The 22588-nt window shown below is 40.6% G+C and overlaps 1 protein-coding gene across 1 annotated transcript; it reads left to right on the forward strand.

Annotated features, from left to right (window-relative positions):
* Positions 1-21523: 21523 nt before the first annotated feature.
* LOC133744347 (uncharacterized) lies at positions 21524-22531 on the forward strand. The gene is made up of 3 exons (XM_062172470.1): positions 21524-21587; positions 21676-21832; positions 21909-22531. Exons 1-3 carry the CDS (start codon positions 21524-21526, stop codon positions 22375-22377), a joined length of 690 nt encoding a protein of 229 aa, XP_062028454.1. The 3' UTR covers positions 22378-22531.
* Positions 22532-22588: the final 57 nt, after the last annotated feature.

Raw genomic sequence — 22588 nt, forward strand, 5'->3', positions numbered from 1 at the left:
ATAATATGCATATAAATTGATCAATTGTGCATGTAGTGTATTCATTTTAGTTTTGGGAGTTTATGCAATTCACTAGAGGGCAATAATATGATTATTGGAGGCAATAATATGAGTATTGGAGGGCAATAGTATGATTACTGAGGAGCAATAATATGGTTACTGGGTATTATTAGGGGCAATAAATTCAGACGCCGGAATCCGGTCACCAGCTCGGTAGCTGGATTCCGGATTCCGGTGACCGGATTCCGGTTATCTGTTGCCGGATTCCGGTCACCGGTCGCCGGAGTCGGGTCACTAGTCGCTGGAGTCCGCCACCGGAGTCAAGCAAGGTCTCCAATGACTTATTTCTCTAAGTGACAAAAAAGGAGAGGGCAAAATTGTCCAAAAATAAATAAAAATGAATTAAAAAATACTTAATTGGGTATTAGGGAAATAATCTCTTAGAGTGTTTGGGTAAGTGGGCAATCTCTTAGAGTGTTTGGGTAAGTGGGCAATTTTAAGCTGAAATTGGGTAAATGATCATTTCCTCTTATTTATTTTAGTAAAACTCTTACTTCGCTATTGCAAGGTTTGATTCAAAAAAAAAAAAATCAACAAAACGTGTCAATTTAGCTGATTAGATAGTGGTATTCTGGTTGATTAGATGCATCTCCACATTAAAGTAGTTCACTAGTTCCTCACTCTCAATGAATGACATCTCTAGCACAACCAAACTTTTTGGAGCAGATTGCCTCAGTCATAATCTATTCTACGCCAACCTTTTGTCATTTATTATTTTTTTTTGAAAAGTGGAAGATCAAAATTAGTTTCTCACATGGGTGTTTCTATATCCAAAATATAACACGATTTTTAATAGGGGAATTTGATTATACACCCAAATTGACACACCTCTTTTAGAATAAACCCATCCATAAGAGTGTTTTAATATACACCCAAACCAATTAATTAGGTTTATGCAAAATAAAAAAAACCTATTAAATAGAATAAATAATAAAACCCAATGTTGTTAAGAATTACTAAAGCTGCCACTATCAAATTTCCCATTCACCTATTAAATAGGATTGATAATAAAATCCAATAATGTTGCCGATGGAAGTCGATCATGAAACGGTTGCCCATAGACGTCGCCCCAGAATTACTTAACCCTTGATTTCAGCAATTGAAAATTCTCCTCTGGGTTGGAGGTTACGTAATCTTCACATTAAAAAGTCTAATCTGTACATTCAAAGCTGGTGTCAATATCTCTACAAGCTTGTGATATAAATGGATTGCACAATCAGATGTTGGTGGGTTGCCTGTGTTCAACAGCATATCCGATTGGTACGGTTCATGAGTATTGTGGTTGCTACCTATTCAAAAGGTGTGTGTGCTCCTGACGAAGAGGTATTTGTTTTGTGATGGTTCTAGGTTTTTGATATTGAGTAGGTATGATAGACTATACAAGTTCTTGATTGCAGGTATGATTAATATGCTCCGAGTAACAAAGTGGTTGAGAATGAGAATCAAATTTCAATGAACCTGAGGTCGAGGTCTAAATGCAAAAAACCCCTTATTTTAGCCGACTTCATCACTGAGAGGACCAAGAAAGGAAAAGCAAAAGCTGAAATTGTTAAGAAGGACGATGATGATTTTGTCGTACAATCGCCTTCCAAGAAAAAGAAGACCCAACAGTAGATCAAAACATAGGTGTTTGGAGACTACGGGTTGGTAAGTGCATGACGATTCCTGATGCAAAGAGGCTTAAGGTTTATTTGGCGAAAAGAGAGAACAAGTAAGTGGTACAATTATGGATAAAAATGGGATACCCTTTTTATGAGTTCCTATTCAAGTTGGTGTCTCCGTATCACATAGGGTTTGTACCTCTTCATGAGAAGGTTGCTGTATATGTTTGCATTATGTTGTGCTGTAACCGGTGAAAGTTGGTATGTATGCATGTAGGTCGCCCCTGTGGCATGGAGTGAAAGTTAGGAGTATTTGTTAAGGATGTACTAGCCATCTTGAATGAGGAAGCTGTCGGTGTGCAGGTTGTTGTGTGCATAGTTATCTACTGAAGCTGCGATTGATTTATTTGCCTGTGTTATAGAAGCATGTTACCATATTTATTTTCCTGTGTTATAGAAGCATGTAACCATATTTCCTCACATATATCCTTATATGTAGTGTGACTATAAATTGGAAATGCTAATGTTTTTGAATCAAAGCTGTCCTTGCAATGATTGCACCCTCTAGATGAATAACATGGACCCTATTATGGAAAATTAATGAACATGGAATATTGATTCTATACCTACGCCTAGGAATGGGGAATCAAATTTCATTCAAAAAAAGGGAAAAAAAAGAAAAGCAAAATGACATACCTTGATGAGAGGATGTTTAATCACTACATGATAAGAATACCTCCACAAAAGGATGTTTAATCTGATTGAGAAATTATCTACGAAATCTAATAGGAATATCTACACAACCACATCTACTTAAAAATGGCAAATATAAAGATCAAATCTGAAAGGAAGAGATATACAATAATTAAGGCAATTAATCTTTTTAACTAAGGAATATCTACACAAACATATCTCCTAAAATATGACATTAGTTACATACAATAATTAAGGCAATTAATCACGTTGACATATTTAATGGTAGGATTATCAACACAAACATATCTACTAAAAAATGGAAAATATATAGGTCAAATCAGAAAGGAAGAGATATACAATAATTAAGGCAATTAATCGTTTTTAAATCAGGAAAAATAAATTGATGGTATTAAATTCTAATTTGTGTTTATAACTGATGCCATATTTAAATTTAAAAAAACACCTATATTTGAGGAATATTTTCCTTTTTCGACGAGAATGGTAAAATAGTCAAACTAAAAAAATGAGAAAAAGACTTAATTATAGACTTAAAACCTATACGGTAGGTTTAATTATATGAATGGGTGTAGATTAAAAGAAAACATATGATTGGGTTTCTCTTAAAATGAGCTTCATTTTTTGGGTTTTTTTCTAATTTTCTCTTTTTAATATAGTGGCCTTAGAGTATCTTTAGCAGACTCTCTATTTTGGCTTCTTAGCTATTTTGGAGAGGATGTTTAGTTTTTTTTATCTATTTTAGTAGCTGCACTAGACTCCTAAGTGGCTCTCCATTATAACTTTTAGCTATCTCGCTCCTAAATATAAAGAGCGAGATGAGGCTCTCTATAATTTAAAACATTCATGTTAAGTTATTTTATGTAATTTATAAATATATTTAAACTATCGAATCTTCATTCAAAAAATTAAATAAATTTAAAACTAGTTAAAACAGATAGCACTAATGCAGACGTATTTCTAAAATGGCTAGCTAAAATGACTTTTTAGCTACTTTGGCTAAAATTTGACTCTAAAATGGCTAGCATTGCTAAAGATGCTCTTATATCTTTAGCAATGCTAGCCATTTTTGAGTAGGATAAACATGTAACCTACAACAAAGATGAAGGTGGTAGAAACTATGCCTCAACTCCTACGCACGCCCAACCTCAATTAATCTGCAGATTGGACACGAAAAATCGAAAAGCCCAAGGAAAAACATTTTGAAAAACCAAAAAGCCCAGTTGGTCTCCCTAGATGTTCGAAATGAAGGTAAAAAGTAAGATTCTTAAGGCCCGTTTGATTAGCAAGAATGGCAAAATAGGAAAAGGATTTATTCTACGTACTTTCCCTTTCCAGACCAATATGGAATGAAATATGTTTTAGTATTTTCATGTGGGTGTTTGGGAACATTACTGAAAATGTTTAAGAATATGATGTTTGAGAGAGATCGTAGAGAGAATTGTAATAATATTATTGAGAATAGGAGCCCTATATATAGGGATTACAAAGTACTAGTTCTAATGTTACAAGGAAACTCAATCCGTGTAGGATTGGGAAATCTAGAACATTCTCTCATATTGCTACTCCTAGTTTGATAAGGCACACTAAATCGATATTCCTTCAACACTCCCCCTTGTGCCGCTCAAACTTGGTGGTGACGCTTCATTCGTTGCCTCGTTAAAAACCTTGCCAGGTAACAAAAACCCTGTGGGACAAAAATAATCCTGGTCGAAGGACAAAAAGAGCACAACACGTCCTTCACTCTTCGAGATCGAACATGTAGACGTCATAACTCCCTCTGATGTTGATATCTCCCCCTGATTGCTACAATCGTGGGAGTTCGGATAACTTTCTCAATCCGATGCTCTTCACATGCTTCTCGAAGGTGGATTTAGGTAACGACTTAGTGAATAAGTCCGCTACATTATCCTCTAATCGGATTTGATTCACTTCAATCTTTAGAAGTGATTGTTGTTGCTGATTATAAAAGAACTTGGGCGATATATGCTTGGTGTTGTCGCCCTTGATGAAACCTAACTTCATTTGTTCAATACAAGCTGCATTATCCTCATAAATGCATGTAGGTTCATCGGTGGTAGACTTCAAACCACAACTTCCTTGAATATGTCTAATTACAGACCTGAGCCATATACATTCACGAACGGCCTCATGTAGAGCAATAATCTCTGCATGATTCGAGGAAGTAGCAACAAGGGTCTGTTTCGTAGACCTCCAAGATATCGCAGTGCTTCCCATGGTAAAGACATAACCTGTTTGGGAGCGACCTTTGTGAGGGTCAGAGAGGTACCCTGCATCAGCAACACCCATCAAAACACTGTTGTCGTTTTGATGGAGGGGAATAGGGTGAGGCCGGCCACCATGGGCGGCGGCGGCGCTGGCGGTGACAACATGGCCGACGGTCATGTTATGGACGGCGGCTCCATGCCTAATGGGGTCCGATCCCACTGTTCCGTCATTCCTCTTCTCTCTGTAGGGATAAAATAGGCCCATATCAATCGTACCTCTTAGGTATCGAAAGATTGTCTTTACACCAATCCAATGGCGGCGTGTTGGCGCAGAGCTATGTCGAGCTAACAAGTTCACTGCGAATGAGATGTTTGGTCTTGTGCATTGAGCTAAGTACAATAATGCGCCTATTGCACTTAAATAGGGCACTTCGGCCTCTAATGGTTCTTCGTCCTCATCCTTTGGACGAAACGGATCTTTTCCTGGCTCAAGACTACGACCAATCATGGGAGTACTCACAGGCTTTGCTTTATCTTCATGAAAGCGCCTTAGAATTTTCTGAGTATATGCAGACTGATGGATCAAAATTCCATCACTACGCTCGAGTTCTAAACCGAGACAAAACCATGTTTTCCCAAGATCTTTCATCTCAAATTCGGATTTCAAGTATTTAGCAGTTTCCTTCAACTCATCTAGAGTTCCAATTAGGTTCATGTCATCGACATAAACTGCTACGATTGCAAATCCGGAACTTGTTCTCTTAATGAACACGCATGGGCATATTTTATTATTAATATATCCCTTCCCAATCAAGTAGTCACTTAGACGGTTATACCACATCCGTCCGGATTGTTTTAATCCATATAGTGAGCGTCTTAATCTTATTGAAAACGCGCTCCGTGGTTTAGAGCCACTTGATTTGGGTAATTGAAGTCCATCTGGAACCTTCATATATATCTCTGAATCTAGATCCCCATAGAGATATGCTGTAACCACATCCATAAGCTGCATGTCAAGTTTTTCGGAAACTACCAAACTGACAAGGTAGCGGAACGTTATAACGTCCATTACGGGAGAATATGTCTCCTCGTAGTCGATTCCAGGGCGTTGTGAGAAACCTTGCGCCACAAGGCGGGCTTTATATCTTACCACCTCATTTTTCTCATTACGCTTTCTAACAAAGACCCATTTATGGCCAACAGGCTTTACATTTGGGGGTGTCTGCGTTCCAGGCCCAAATACCTGTCTCTTTGTTAGTGAATCCAATTCAACCTGGATCGCATTTTTCCATTTAGGCCAATCTGCTCTTCGTTGACATTCTTCAACAGAGCGAGGTTCGATATCATCATATTCTATAATTCCTTTTGCAATATGATATGCAAATGCATCATCAATCGCCATAGAACTTCTATCCATCATCTCATGTACACTAGTGTAATTTATGGAGATCTCTCTATTCTCTGGAGTTGGTTCTGTCATTGGAGCGTCCCCCAATGATGTCTCTTGGACATAACCATAATCCAGAATATTCTCATAAGATGGATTATTTACATCGATGATTAATGGATTATTCTGTGCCAAACTCGCTTTCTTTCTTGGGCGAGAATCCATCGAACCTATGGGCCTCCCGCGCTTCCTGGCAAGGGCCATGGGCCTAGCCACAACGTCACCATCACTGTGAGAGGGGACGTTGGCGCCATGCTCAATTGCCCTTGAGATGGCGTCATGTCCTCTAATTTTAGGGACATCAATCCTTGCAGGCACGTTTGCAGCAGGTATGTGTGATCTCGTCACTTTAGCGATATCAGAAAACGCATCAGGCATCGATTCTGCTACGTTCTGAAGATCGATAATTCTCCGCACTTCAATTTCGGACTGTGCGGTTCGGGGATCAAGATGAGACAGAGTGGGGACAGACCACGACAATTCCTGTCGTTCCTGTTGAACATTGGTGTTCTTATCTCCCCCTAACGACGGGAAGACTGTCTCATCGAAGTGACAATCCGTAAATCTAGCGGTAAAGAGATCGCCTGTCAAGGGTTCTATGTAGCGGATAATCGTTGGAGAATCATATCCAACATAAATGCCTAATCGTCGTTGAGGACCCATTTTGGTGCGCTGTGGCGGCGCAATTGGCACATAAACTGCACACCCAAATATGCGTAAGTGTGAGACATTAGGCTCATACCCAGTCACCATCTGGGACGTAGAAAAGGGTTGAGTGGCAGTGGACCGCAGACGAATAAGCACAGCTGCATGCAATATTGCATAGCCCCAAGCAGAAATAGGGAGATTGGTGCGCATTACCAATGCCCTAGCGACCATTTGTAGTCGTTTAATGGCGGCTTCAGCGAGACCATTTTGGGTGTGAACATGAGGAACTGGATGTTCAACTTCTATCCCAATGGACATGCAATAATCATCAAAAGTTTTTTATGTAAACTCCCCAGCATTGTCTAATCTTATAGACTTAATAGGATGATCAGGGTGGTGAGCCCGTAACTTAATTATTTGTGCTAGGAGTTTAGCAAATGCAGCGTTCCTTGTGGACAATAGCATGACATGTGACCAGCGTGTCGATGCATCAACCAACACCATAAAATATCGAAATGGTCCGCATAATGGTTGGATAGGTCCACAAATATCACCTTGGATTCTTTGCAAGAATGGTATATTTTCTTTGGTGTCCTTTGCATAGGATGGTCTCGATCCTAACTTTGCTAAAGAGCAGGCTTTGCAGAACGAATAATGGGCTTTAGAAACAACCAATGAGGATTTTGGTTGAGCCATGAAGTCACAATTGACTTTAGAAGTAGAAATTTGAGTCAGGGGAGCAGAGGTGGAATCAAAGCCACCCTTGAGCCACAGGGGGATGGCGGCGCCGGCTAGTGGTGGCCGGACTTGAAGGGGGAAGGCGCCGTGAGGCGCAGGTGCTCCTCCTTGATCCAAATTTCGGGTTTTACTTCCTTTCGTTCTGAAAAAGGGATGTCCGTGCGAAGTCTTTAATATACGGATCATCATGTCACGACCTGGGTGTCCCAAACGATCGTGCCAAAGCCTATATGTGTCGGAATCCCATAAATCATCTCTCATGACATGGTTGGATTCAATGACTCGAATAGTGGTTGCATACAACCCATTAGAGCGACACATAAGTTTCTCTAAGACTCGTTTATGTCCGTAGTCATTAGAGGTGATGCAAAGGAACTTTTGTCCATTCTCACAATGCGTTTCCGCATGAAAACCATTGGCTCTTATATCTTTAAAACTCAATAGGGTTCTTCCTGCCCTAGGAGCATAAAGAGCTTCGGTGACATTTAAAATTGTGCCATTTGGCAACATAAATTGGGCTGGTCCTCTACCATGAATCAATTGAGATGATCCAGCCATCGTAGTCACGGAAGATCGAGATGGTGTCATCCATAGAAAAAGCTGCCTATTTCGAAGGATAGTATGTGTAGTTGCACTATCCACGAGGCATTCTAGCTCTCCGAGAAACATATAATCAAAATCTGCAGCATCCTTGTGCAATTCCTTGTCAGATTTGAAGTCCGCTATGGTGAGATTGACGTTGGCATCATCACCATCTTCTCCTTCTTCTTCTTCTTCGGCAAAATTGGCTTCATGCTCTCTAAAGTCCCTATATGCCTTGTAATGTGCAGCTAATTGCTTGCTTGCATTGCATTGCTTGAACCAATGCTCACTTGATCCACATCGATGACACATGTCATTGTGATTTCCTCCCTTTAATTGAGGTGCATTGTTTGCACTTGGGTGGCGTCCCCTAGAGGAGCTGGTGCCATTCCCACGGCCTTGGACGGCTCCACCACGTCCTGGAGCGCCACGGCCTCCTCTCCCACGTTGCCAAGTATTGCCATGTGTTCGTCCTTCATTCTGACGATTACCTTCCTTTGTAGGGCGGTTATATGGACCAAAATGTCCGCTGTGTCCCTTATTTTTAGGGTTCCGCTCCTTGCGCCCTCCTTTGGGTGCATTATTATAATTCGCCTCATGAACACCCTTAGTCCCGATGGGCCTTGAATTATAATTCTTCACGAGGATATTATCATGTTTTTCAGCTACAGACATAATATTAATTAGCTGATGAAACCTCGTGAGCCGTCCAGTATTGAATTCAGTTCGGTATTGCTTTGATAGCAAAATAGCTGAGACGGGGAAGGTGGAGAGAGTTTTCTCAATTAGTTCTTGCTCTGTGACAGGTTGTCCACAGAACCCCAATATGGTTTTGAGGCGAAGAACTTCCAAATTATATTCAGCTACAGACTTGAAGTCAGCAAATCGTAGATTGCTCCATTGAACTTTCAAGTCAGGGAGGAGGGTATCCTTTACATTACCAAAACGCTCTTCTAGCGCAACCCATAATTCTCTAGCATCCTTGATTGCCATGTACTCCAATCGGAGTGATTTATCCATGTGGCGCCTAATCAAGATAAGGGCGGTGGCATTATTCGTAGCCGTACGCTCGAATACGAGATCTGGATTTGGTGCCTGAATTACGGGTAGGATCCCTTTTGAAGTGAGATGGTTCTCAACATCCGTGACCCAACTATGATATTCCGAGCCAGTTGAGTCAAGGATAGGAAAGTCAAGTCTTGACATCCTGAAATAAGAAGAAGAAATATATTAGTCTCGGAGTAAGACTTCCACGACAACTAATAGATAACAAGATTTCCGAGCTATGCTACCAAGAAATCGATTTCCAAGAATGATTGGATTAGACCGAAACAATGATGTTTATATGGTTGTTTAATCGATGCTTACGGAAGCTCTTAGTCCGAAGTCTTACGAATGCTCTTAGTTTGTTAATTGCGTGAATCCCCACGATTCCGCTTTTCAATGATCGAACCCACGTTATAAGAAAGGTGGGATGTAGAAGAAAAGAAGGAGGAATTAAATTCGGAAAGCGGGAACTTTAATTATAAACACTTACTTGTTAATTGAAGCTTGAAACCTTGGTTCTTGGATTCTTGAACTTTTGGAAGCTTGGATTATTTGTTGATTGATGGAGGCAGTTTTGGATGGCTCGGTGTTGGTGGCAGCAAGGTGTTTTGGTTGCTGCCGAGTGTTGCAGTGGTGTAGGTCGAGAGATGGCAGGGCGGTTGGCTTGTTTGCGCAGCAGGACACGGGGATGTGGTATAGGGATGCTTCGGTGGCAGCAGGCTGGAACACAGAGCTGCAGGGAGGGGACAGCAAGCAGCTACGCAGGGGCGTGTGGCTGCAGGAGCAGCTCGCAGGGCAACAGGGGCTGCGGTGCAAGGTTGCAGGTGCACGGGCGCGCAGCGAAGGAGCGCAGGGGGCAGCGAAGGCTCGGCTAGCTCGGGCTAGGGGCTGCTTTGTGAATGAGTTGGTTTTGGTTTTTGGTTTTCTGTTTTGTGGCTAGAGTCGTGCTGATAACGTGTTTAAGAATATGATGTTTGAGAGAGATCGTACAGAGAATTGTAATAATATTATTGAGAATAGGAGCCCTATATATAGGGATTACAAAGTACTAGTTCTAATGTTACAAGGAATACCAATCCGTGTAGGATTGGGAAATCTAGAACCTTCTCTCCTATTGCTACTCCTAGTTTGATAAGACACACTAAATCGATATTCCTTCAACAGAAAATTAAATTTTGGAACTAATTTTCCATTCCTATTGTCACGCCCCTGATTTTTAACACAAATAAAAATCGATATATAATCCCATAATTATACAAGCATGATGATTCAGCCATCAATACAAAATACTTGGAAAACTTTTTCCTTTTAAACCAAGTACATACTGATGCCCTGAACCCACTATGTCAATACAGATCCGCTCCACATAGTCATATATTACATATGCTTACGAATTAAATTGTCACAACAAAATAAAACGTAAATGCTCCTCAGAGCTACTACAACGGAAGTCCTTCCAACGGTAAAGTCACAAAATTGGCTTCCTACCATATAGCTGTAAGCATGCGATCTCAGCTTCCGCCACGATTGTCCTGACCTGCAGGATTAACCCATACACCATTGAATAGTGCATCGGGTTGTCACACAACAAACCCGGTAAGCTTATGAAAGCTCGTATGAGTAAACTCAAAACCACAAAGCAAAAACACATTCTTAAGTCACCTCAACCTAAACAACGATAAGCACATAACTCACAACTACAACCATCTGTTTCATAACATTCCATAACGTGCTTACGTAGGTCAACTCGTCACTAAAACCACATGCTCAGATTCTCAACCTAGCATCCAATTACACAAATTCCAGTCAAACAAAACCTCCTCAAGTAATGTTTGGAAATCCTTTGACGCACAACAGCGAGTCACCAAGATCACACTCATTTCCTTCCCACCGGAAGCCTTTGTCATCAACATGACATCAAAGGAGAAAACAATGAATCACCTTCCTATCCTCACACAGAGCACAATCGTCACCACTATGGCCTTTAAGATCAATCAAACCATAAATCAATAAAATCAAGAAGAAAACAAGGCAAACACAATTTAAAACAAGCAAACAATTCATAGTAACCCCTGCATACAGTTATAGTTTAGGAGATCACATTAAGACAAGCAACTCAAGCCATAGTAATAATCATAACCTCACACTGACATCCGTAGGTAGCTCCGACCATCACAGCAGTCCTCTCGATCTTTGTTAACTTATTAACAATTCAACTTCGCTACCGAGAAGTCATCACACAGATTTCACCGGTCATCACACAGATAGCCATCATCCTACTGATCATCACACAGATTTCGCTGGTCATTACACAGATAGCAATCGTCAAACTAATCATCACACAGATAGAAATCATCCAACTGATCATCACACTGATTTCGCTGGTCATTACACAGATAGCAATCGTCAAACTAATCATCACACAGATTTTGCCGGTCATCACAAGATAGCAATCATCCAACTGATCATCACACAGATTTCGCCAGTCATCACACAGATAGCAATCATCACAAAGATTCATCGCACTGATGTCATCGATTCAATGCACAGATATTCCTACACAAGATTTACATGACAATCATCACAAAGATTCATCACACTGATGTCATTGATTCATCACACAGATGTTCCTACACAAGCTTTACATGACAATCATCACAAAGATTCATCACACTGATGTCATCAAATCATCACACAGATATTCCTATAGCTTGAATCTCAATTAAGACGGTCATACTAGACTCATGGTATCTCAACACATGAAATTCTACAATCACAACTCAATACACAATTTCACCATTCTCGAGCAATAATGAACTCATTTTCAAATATTGTTCACATCACAACGAAGCCACCAATACATATATATTTCACGTAGATAAATATATACATAGTCATCCACTCAGGAATGCCACTACTACCAACTATAGTCATAGTTAACCTAATAACTCCAAGACAATATGGTAATTATGCTCATAACGAAGATCGTGAGATTTACTCACCTTTGAATCCCACTGCGTCTTCACACGCTAACCAAGACAAGCACAAATCGCTACAATCTGCTCAACACAAGCCTTTCAAGTACCTAAACACATACGGTCTCGATTCAGTGCACGAATCACAAAGTGATTAAAGTCCGAACCCCCGTTTTGAACTAAAACCACAAAAGTGACGCCAATCGAGGCGAAACCACATCCGAGACCACCCAAAGTCTCTGGAATACTTCTACAATCGATATGCCAAATCCACAAGTCGATCGAACACTCGAATCCTCACGGATCAAATAATTGAACGGTTCAAAACCGTCAAAATCCTAACATGCTCATAAGATCTCCAAAAATTACAATCTACATATCGAAATGCTCGTATTGACGAGTAGATCACAATCAGGAACAGAAACTATACCTGAGGTGGCCGGAAACCGCCGGAAAACACCACCACAATGGAGGCGCTGCCGCCCAAAGTCGGAATTTGACAAAACTTCCTACACAAAAGTTCTTCATCTCAACTCTAATTACAACTTTCATAACTAGCACAAAGTCTGAATCAAAGCCATTTGGCCAGAATTTACCTCGAAAGCTTTGAATTCCGATGAACCCTAGAATCCCAAATTCCAAATTCGATCTCCACAATTTGAATCGTTGCAAGCCACCTTGGGGAGAAGCATCTACGTCCTGTAGGCTCCAAAATCTCTCAAGAATCACCGGCAAAGGTGGTCTGAATCGCCGACTCCGATCAAGGTGATTTCAGCTCCGCCGCGACTTCTTCTCGGCCTTGCTGCTCCTTCTACGGCTTGAATCGTGAAGAACCACTTCCACAGAATTGTAGAGGAGGTTGAGGCGAAGAAAGCCCACTTGGTTTCACGTCCTATGGTAGCCGGAGGAGGGAGAACGACGCCGGCCAAGTGGAGAGGAGACTCGGGCTCGGGGAGAGAGAAACAGAGCTGGGTTTCCCAAAATGGAAATCTGATATTTTTTCGGAAATTTCCCTATTTAACCAAAATGGAAACTTTTTCCAATGACCATAACTTCCTCATACGAACTTCGATTTCTGCGTTCCGCATGTCCACGAACTTATATCGACGCGCTCTACGACTTCTGTAAAGGAATTTTTCGGAGAAACCCAACGAATAAAAAGTCAACCCTTGCGCCCCCCCCCCCCCCCCCCTAAAATGACGCTTCTTGAATAATTATTCGCCCGAAACACTTCCGCTCCATCCACAAGCCACGAAACCGTCCGATAACCACAAATTAAATTCTGGAAAATCCTCGGAAAATAATAACGAATTTCCGGGGTACTACACCTATTATAGTGTTTAGTAAATCATAAGAATGAAATATAAAATTATAATTTTCAATAACGCCTTTTACTAATTACAGTACATATATGACATCAACTTATAATGAATATTGGTGGGGGAATATAAATTTTTTAGAGGGATAATTAATGTAATTTTGCCTTTGACAGTGGGATCCGGAAATGGAAATAGAATATCACCCCTGACTAGGTAATTCTATTCAGACTTTATGAGGGAGTCAATTCTCAATCAAATCTCATTTTTTATTTCCTTTCCTATCTCTAATTACAACCAAATGACACATCTAAATGGAAAATGAAATTAATTCGTTCCATACCATGATTTCCTGCCATCCAAACGGGGGCCTAATTGTTTATCGTCCAAATGATCGGTAAATAGGTTAGTTTATGTACGGGGTATAACATGTTCACCTAATCAGTGAATTTCATGCTCAGTTGTGTTCAACTATCATTAGGTTTAAATCACATGGTGGTCAATAATAAGGTAGTTGAGTTTATTTTTTTCCTTCACTATTCTCCATTGTGTGACATATATCCAACAACAATTGAGCACAATTAAGTAGGAAATTTATTAAGTAGGATAGTAGGTGAACATGACTGAACTACTTCATATTAGGCTCGTGGTCTCATGATCTCTTTCTCTGTTTTTGTTCTCTCTCTCTCTCTTGAAATTCTCCATTATGTTTATTTGTACAGCTAGAGCTTATTGAGTTGATAGTTTACATGGAGACTTGTTTTATGCAAATACACATACAAATGCATTATTAAATTCTAATACCAAAAATCACAATGCTAATATAAATTAGAGTAATACATCTTACATGGGATAGTTTTTTAAGCCGATAAGAAACAAGTGGATTTTTAGCCACATTTACTAAGCTCAGTGGCTTATTTATAACAATTTAGGTATCAATATATAGCTAGCTATATACTGAAATTCTATAACTTGGTTGTTGGAGTTAGACACAAGTAGCTTATTGTCACCTATATAGAAATATAGTTTCATACATGAGTTTAATTTCTTGGCATGCATGCAGATAACGTCTCTCACCATAGAGGCTCTTGCTAGCTTGGTGCTCTACGCTAGCTGTGTTAAATCTACATGATGCAACAACCAACACATCAAACACAAGATCATATCATACAACACATATACAATATCAATTAAACCAGCTGCACAACATCCACACAGAAACTGCAGAATAGCTTTCCTAGTGGAACTAGGACTCCACCTGGATCATTGACGCTCTGGATCCCTGCAGAAACAACTTGACCAAGGTTAGACATCTTGAGCAACTGGAATGAGGATGAATAGCAGTAGCAGAACTCGAGAAGAAAGTCTTCTGTATGTCAACACCAAAAGCTTCAGAATGGGGCTGAACAATATGCAAAAATTGGTGATGAATACAGGGACTTTGCTCCCTATTTATATTGGCCAATAAACCCGAGCTGGACTCATCCCATAAGGAGTCCAATACTTGCTTCATGTTTATCTTGATAGGAGACTTGTTGTTTATCACAAACACTCGATGTAATTCAGGTTAATTACTAATGAGCTTCCTACTTCTATCAAGAGACATACTCCTCAATAGATAACCAGAATTAGAGTTATGATTATATACTTCTTGTTATTTATGTAAAGATAAATCAATTGGTTTTATTCTTAATGTAAATCAGATAATGTTAAGTCCATATTTTCTAACAATCTCCCACTTGACTGGTTTGGAAACTAAGATCTATATCCGTGAAGTTCGATGGTTTGTTAGATTTGGAGTTGTTTATACTTTAATAGGGAATGCTGTCAAGCTCAAACTCATTCTTTCAGCCACAGATTTCTACATCAGGTTTGTGTATCCCTGTTTAACTAATTGATTTAGTTCTTTCATCATTTTGAAACATGATAGTACTAGTACTACTAGTACTGACAAGATGAACTCACATTAATCCTATTAACCTTGCAAATCTCTATTATATTTATACATCAGTGAAGCTGTAGCGCAGGTTTGATCGACCTCTCTCTCTCTCTCTCTCTCTCTCTCTCACGCATATGCGTCTGTGGGTATAGTTGTACATATCTAATATCTTCTTTATTTCGAGTTTGACAACCTTTCATTCAACTATGAAAAAATACAAGCCATAGAAGCACCGATTGCTATCGAAGATAAAAATGGCAAGAAAAATAAAATAACTATAATGCTTGATGAATCACTAACAATAATGAGAGAGACTTCCGTACGGCACCCGCACCACGTGGCAGTGCGGCAGCCCAATCAGTGTCCAAGCAGGGGGGTATTTTGGATATTTCACATTAAAAATCAGGGGCAGTTTCGGAAAAGAGAGAAAAATTTCTTTTTTCTGATTGGAGGGCCACACCGCCACATGGTGCGGCAGCCCCTACGCATGAATTACTCTTTCTTTTATGCAGCCTATTTATACTATCAGGTATGTGAAAATATCCACTAATTTTGTGATGAAAGTGCCTCGTGTAACTTATTTTCTCCATAGCTCATGAGATGGATCAATTTCATTGTGTTTAGACCCAAAAGGTTCATGTTTACTGTCAAGTAGAAATCTATGGTAACTCCAGTCCATATGCTTCTAAAAAAAACATTGCTGTTTTGGAAGTTTATTATGCTAGGCCATAAAGTAACTTGACCGTTTGGCATTCTGCATAATCTTCAGTGCCTATATGAGTGCTTTCTTAAAGTTATGATCTATGTATCACACTATCACAATCACATCCTTGATGATATCTGGGCTGATTATCATCTATTTCTAGAAGCGTGGCTTCTCAAATTAGATGTGTATACTTGCGCTAAGGATTTATTTCTTTTATTTTTATTTTTTCAAAAAGTAAATCCAAACAATTCTGCCATCTCCAAAGTTTATTGTTCAAAATCATCTGGAGAAATTGTTGTCTCCCAATATCTTATCTTCTAGCAAGGAACTGTTTAATCAATTCCTTAATGGGCTCACCATGTTTACTTGAGTCACCCCTTAGCTAAAAGTTATTGCGACAATTAATAATATTCTTGTTGGTTAATGCTGTATCGTTTTCTAATATCTTTAATCTTTTCTTTTTCTTCCTGAGGTGAAGCGATTGGACTCTATCAGCAGTTCCCCTGTATATGCACAATTTAGTGAAGCATTGAATGGTTTATCAACTATTCGTGCATACAAGGCATATGATTGGATGGCGGACATTAATGGAAAATCTGTAGACAATAATATCATATTCACACTGGTGAACATGAGTGGCAACCGTTGGCTTGGAATTCGTTTGGAAACATTAGGAGGCTTCATGATATGGTTAACAGCTACCTTTGCTGTTATGCAGAATGGAAGAGCAGAGAATCAGCAGGAGTTAGTCAACTTGAATGAGAGAATGAATAGTTTGTATTGATGTTTAACAGAAGAAGATGGTATACAAATCTAATTACAAATTCTTACACAGAAGATGTAAATATATATACACTGATCCTAAGAGACAAATCTGATAAAGATCCACATAACATGCAGACATGCTTTTCCATGTTTTGTGGTTCCTTTTCCATGTTTTGTGGTTCCTTGCATTTTCCTAACAACTCACGCTAACACTCCTCCTCAAGTTGGCGCATACACATCAACCATGCCCAACTTGCTTAGTGAGTCATAAAATGCCTTCCTGGAAACTCCTTTGGTAAGTATATCTGCAAGTTGCTCTTCAGTTTGAACAAAAGGAAAGCTAATAATTTTGGCATCTAGCTTCTCCTTTATAAAGTGACGATCAACCTCCACATGCTTAGTACGATCATGTTGTACTGGATTCTGTGATATGTCAATGGTTGCCTTGTTGTCACAATACAACTGCATAGTACTTTCGAGTTTGAAACCCAGATCACGTAATAGATTTCTCAGCCACAACAATTCACACACTCCGTGAGCCATACCTCTATACTCGGCCTCAGCACTAGATCGTGCCACAACTTTCTGTTTCTTACTCTTCCATGTAACCAAATTACCTCCCACAAATGTAAAGTAACCTGATGTTGACCTCCTGTCTGTAATATTTCTAGCCCAATCTGCATCTGTAAAGCCACAAACCTCAAGGATGTTGTTGTGTTTAGAAAACAATACTCCCCTTCCTGGAGCTGACTTCAGGTACTTTAAAATTCTCATAACAGCATCCATGTGACTCTCACTTGGGTTATGCATGAACTGACTCACCACACTCACTGCATATGCAATATTTGGTCTAGTATGAGCCAAATAAATCAAGCGCCCGACTAACCTCTGATAGCAAGCTCGATCAGTAGGTACCTGATCTGGATACTCAGCTAAACAATGATTCTGCTCAATAGGAGTATCTATAGGTCTACAATCCAACAAACTTGTTTCTGTTAGCAAGTCAAGAACATACTTCCTCTGGCACAGGTAGATCTCTTCTCTCCCCCTAGCTACCTCAATTCCTAAGAAGTACTTAAGTTCACCCAAGTCCTTCATCTCAAACTCAGAGGCTAGCTGTCTCTGCAGTCTATCCATCTCAACAGTATCATTGCCGGTGATTACCATATCATCCACATAAATAATTAGAGCTGTTACCTTCCCTTGTTGATGCTTGAGAAACAAGGTATGATATGAGTTGCTCTGTTTGTAACCAACCTTTCGCATGAATTGTGAAAATCTCCCAAACCAAGCACGAGGCGATTGTTTGAGACCATACAGAGACTTTCTCAATTTGCATACAAAATCACCAGGAGAAGCAGCTACATACCCAAGTGGAAGGCTCATGTACACTTCCTCGGTTAACTTTCCATGAAGAAATGCATTCTTGACATCAAACTGTCTGAGTGGCCAGTTTAAACTAGCAGCAAACGAAAGCAGAACCAGAATAGTGTTCATGTTGGCAACAGGAGCAAACGTTTCATCGTAGTCTATACCATACGTCTGAGTAAACCCCTTTGCTACAAGGCGTGCTTTGTACCGATTCACTGATCCATCTGCATTATGCTTCACGGTAAACACCCAACGACAACCTACAGCCTTCTTGCCTTGTGGTGGAGGCACAAGTTGCCAAGTATTGCTCTTCTGCAACACCTCCATCTCTTCCTCCATTGCCTTCCTCCACTTTGGATCCCCCAATGCATCCTGCACTTTGTTAGGTACTGATACAGCAGATATTTGATTCACAAAAGATTCATATGACTTAGACAACCTCCTAGTGGACATATAATTGGCTACTGGGTATTTTGATTTGGCAGTAAGAGTAGGTTCATATCTTTTGGCTGATTGACCCCGAGTGGTCCTATTTGGTAACACATATTGCCCAACATTAGACTCATTAATACTAGTACTAGTGGGTGGACATACCTCAAATGAGTGATCTTCAGTACCAGGAAGTTGTGGGTCAGGGGTAGAAGCAATGGTAGGAGGGACAATTGTGTCTTCAACATCATTTTCGGCCATAGAAACTGGTGCTTGGATATTTGGAGCTTCTGCTTCTGGAGACGGCGAGCTAATGGTCTCAACTGGATCCGTCAAAATACCACCTACTTCTTCTCCTCCTTCTGATTCCTCCCCATCTCCATGATACAGCTCTTCAAAAAATGAATTCTCCCCCTGAAGAGCTGTATCTGAAGAGGAAAAATAACTCATGTCCTTAAATAAAGTAACATCCATAGTGACATAGTACTTCCTGGTAGGTGGATGAAAGCACTTGTACCCTTTCTGATACCCTCTGTAGCCAACAAACACACACTTAAGTGCCTGAGCATCCAATTTAGACCTCTGGTTCTTAGGAACATGGACAAAAGTAACACAACCAAAGACACGAGCTGGAACATTATGAAATGAAGGTAAGGAGACATGAGATGCAAGAACCTCAAATGGAATTTTGCCCTGAAGGACACTAGAGGGAAGACGATTGATAAGATGGGAGGAAGCATATACAGCATCGCCCCAAAGATACTTAGGCATATGGGCACTAAAGAGAAGGGCACAAGCCATATCAAGTAAATGACGGTTTTTCCTTTCAGACACTCCATTTTGTTCAGGTGTTTGTGGACATGTGGTTTGGTGAACAATCCCATGGGTGTTAAAAAACTCTTGGAAAACATGATTAACATATTCTCCCCCCATTGTCAGAACGAAGGACTTTAATGGTGCTATGGTACTGTGTTTGAACAAGAGTACGAAAAGTTTGGAAAGCTGGAAAGACTTCATCTTTGCTTTTAAGAAGGGCAATCCATGACAATCTCGTACAATCATCAATAAACAACACAAAATATCTCATACCCGATACAGTGAGCTCTCTAGAAGGTCCCCAAACATCAGAATGAATTAACTCAAAAGGAATAACACTTTTATGAGACACTCTAGGAGAATAAGTAGCACGATGACTCTTGGCCAAAACACATGTTTCACAACGTAAAGCAGACTCATTCACACCAATAAACAGAGTAGGCATAGTTGTTTTCATAAGAGTAAATGAAGGATGCCTTAAACGGCGATGCCACAACCAAATTTCACTTATCTTATCAGAATTTGAAGTCAAAGCGACTCGGGACTGTGCTCCTGGTTTCTCTCCTGCGTATGTCTGATCCAGATGGAACAACCTGCCCCTCAGATAGCCCCGACCGACTATCTCCCTGGTGAGAAGATCCTGAAAAATCACATATATAGGATAAAAGGATACGGAGCATTTAGACTTAGTATTCATCTGTGGAACAGATATCAAGTGATGAGACAAGTCAGGTACATATAACACATTATGAAGCTCTAAAGTGGGAGTAATACGCACTGACCCTGACCCTAACACAGGAAAAGCCTCACCATTGACATTGGTGACATAGGACACTGGTGGGGAAGACAAGTCAGTAAAATATGATTTATCATAAGTCATATGATCGGAGGCACCAGAATCAATAATCCATGTATCAGAACCAACAAAGTTAGAAACCTTTAAAGCCATGCCTATCTTACCATGATCAGCAATAGATGTTGTAGCCCTACCTACTGTATGATGATCTTGTCCAGCCACTCCATAGAAATCTGGTTCTTGGACCAATTGAACAGTAGCTGTTTTCGCCTTAGGACGATGACCTTGCCTTGTAGGTTTAAGATGCGGGTTCAACATCCAACAAGTCTGTCAAACATGCCCGACATAATTGCAATAAGAACATTGCAGACGAGGGCGATTGAGAAAGCCTAGTGGAGGTCCTTGCTGATGAAGTGGGATTGATCTTTGCTGTTGGAAAAAAGGTGTTAAATTGGAATTTTGATTTTTTTTTTTTTTTTCACGTGCCTTCTTCTCTCTTTAATAAAGAAAGGCTATTGAATAAGAAGAGAGTGTAAACTGTTGGGTAAAAACGGGAAGATTAATAAAAGGTGAGGGAAAAAAATACAAACAGTACCCAACCTATGGGCCACTCCGAATTTCTGTACCTAAGTTTCCGAAACTATCACAATGGTACCCAAAATACCTAGCCCGACCCAATATATGTACCTGCCGTCCATGACGGCGTTAACCCATGTGCCACGTGGTGTATTTTTAGGGGTAAATCCGACCGAGGTGGTATTTGGCGCCAACTCTAACTAACAACTCAGTTACATAGCCATTTCCCGCCAAAAAAGAAAATCCCTTCAAAGTTTTCTGTGGAGGAGCAGGCCGATGTGGATTTTTTTTTTTAATTGAATGAAGAACAAAAATTACAACCAACTGGAGGATTAGACCAAAAGCCAGCCAAGGAATCATGGAACCATACATACTAATACAAGCCAGCAGAACATTCTAGAAGGTTCCCGCCTATGATACAAAGAAGAGAGAGGTACAGCAATGAAAAGTTGAAAACCATACAAATGCAAAACTGCAGGAACTTTCTAGCAATTTAGTGGGCTTGTGGCAAGCTAGCTGAACACCTCTACCAAATTCGAAATCATTATTCCTTCATTGAGAGCAGTGGGTATTGTGGTTCACCTGGCAACCATCGCACAAATTAAAGGAAAAATCCATGACCACCAACACATTGAGAAATGGATCAACAAACAGAAAATAAGGCAGGTCTCGGTGTTGGCATCTAAACCCCACTTCTGCACGTGTGATGATGCTTGCTCCACCTCTTTGCCTATGTGTGGGGATATTGCTTGGTTAATCTGGAAAAATCGAAATGCATGCAGATTCGGGGAAAGAGTATGTGGTGGGGAGCAGCTTGTCAGTCAAGCACTTGAATGGCAAAACAGTTTCGGTAAAGCCAATTTGAGGCCACGTACTCCCTGCTGTCTCATCTCGTGTTTCATCAGATTCTTCTATTTCTTCTAGGAGGCAAAGTTCGTCGGAACGATGGTCCCCCACAAGGCAGGCCTGGAGCTGTTGTAAGAGATGAGAAGGGTAGTATGAAAGGAGCACTGATGCACACCATCGAAGGAGGGCTGTCTGCTCATTATGGTGAGGCGTTGGTGGTGCTTTTTGGAATGAGGTACTGTCTCATGGAAGGTTCACGAAATTAGAAGTGGAATCTGATGCCTTAAATGTTATCAATGCTCTTCACTGGCCTGCATAATTGACTTCCGCTGCCTAGACGAAGGCTTCGGTGGCAAAACCTACAAGCGCAAGCGGAACCCCGAAGCCGCCGCTGACTACGAAGATGCCGCCATGAAAATCGACGCCGCCTACCCACCTCCGGCGAAGCGATCCGCGGTGTCCTCCTCGGACAATCCGGACAAACCAGTCTTTAGCCGACCGAGCTACGACGTCGTGATCGCCCGGAAGGTCTCCGGGCGGAAGTGGAAGCAGCCGCGGAAGCAGAGGTCGTCGGCGGTTCAGGTGAGCCGGAAGGGGACGACGTTCGAGGAGAGGGAGAAGAACAACTCGGTGAAGAAGGCGTACAAGGAGAGAATGGCGGAGCTGAAGGGGGAGATTAAGAGGAACAAGGAGGAGAAGAGGAGGAAGAGGGAGGAGAGGGAGAAGAAGAAGAAAATGGGACCAAGCTGCAGATTATTTCCAAAAAAAAGGACTGGGTAAGTAAATGACGCAAATACCCATCAAATAAGCCACGTGGCACACAGGTTAACGCTGTCATGGACGGCAGGTACATATGTTGGGTCGGGCGAGATATTTGGGGTACCATTGTGATAGTTTTGGAAACTTGGGTACAGAAATTCGGAGTCGGCCATAGGTTGGGTACTGTTTGTATTTTTTTCCCAAAAGGTGAATATGGGTAGATTTAAAAAGA

The sequence above is a fragment of the Rosa rugosa genome, chromosome 4 (assembly GCF_958449725.1).
Source record: "Rosa rugosa chromosome 4, drRosRugo1.1, whole genome shotgun sequence".
NCBI lineage: Eukaryota > Viridiplantae > Streptophyta > Magnoliopsida > Rosales > Rosaceae > Rosa > Rosa rugosa.

Coding starts and splice junctions, on each gene's coding strand:
- LOC133744347 (XM_062172470.1), top strand. CDS start 21,524: ATGCATGCAGATTCGGGGAAAGAGTATGTGGTGGGGAGCAGCTTGTCA. Junction 21,588..21,675: donor GTCAGTCAAGCACTTGAATG/GCAAAACAGTTT, acceptor TATTTCTTCTAG/GAGGCAAAGTTCGTCGGAAC. Junction 21,833..21,908: donor GTGGTGCTTTTTGGAATGAG/GTACTGTCTCAT, acceptor CTCTTCACTGGC/CTGCATAATTGACTTCCGCT.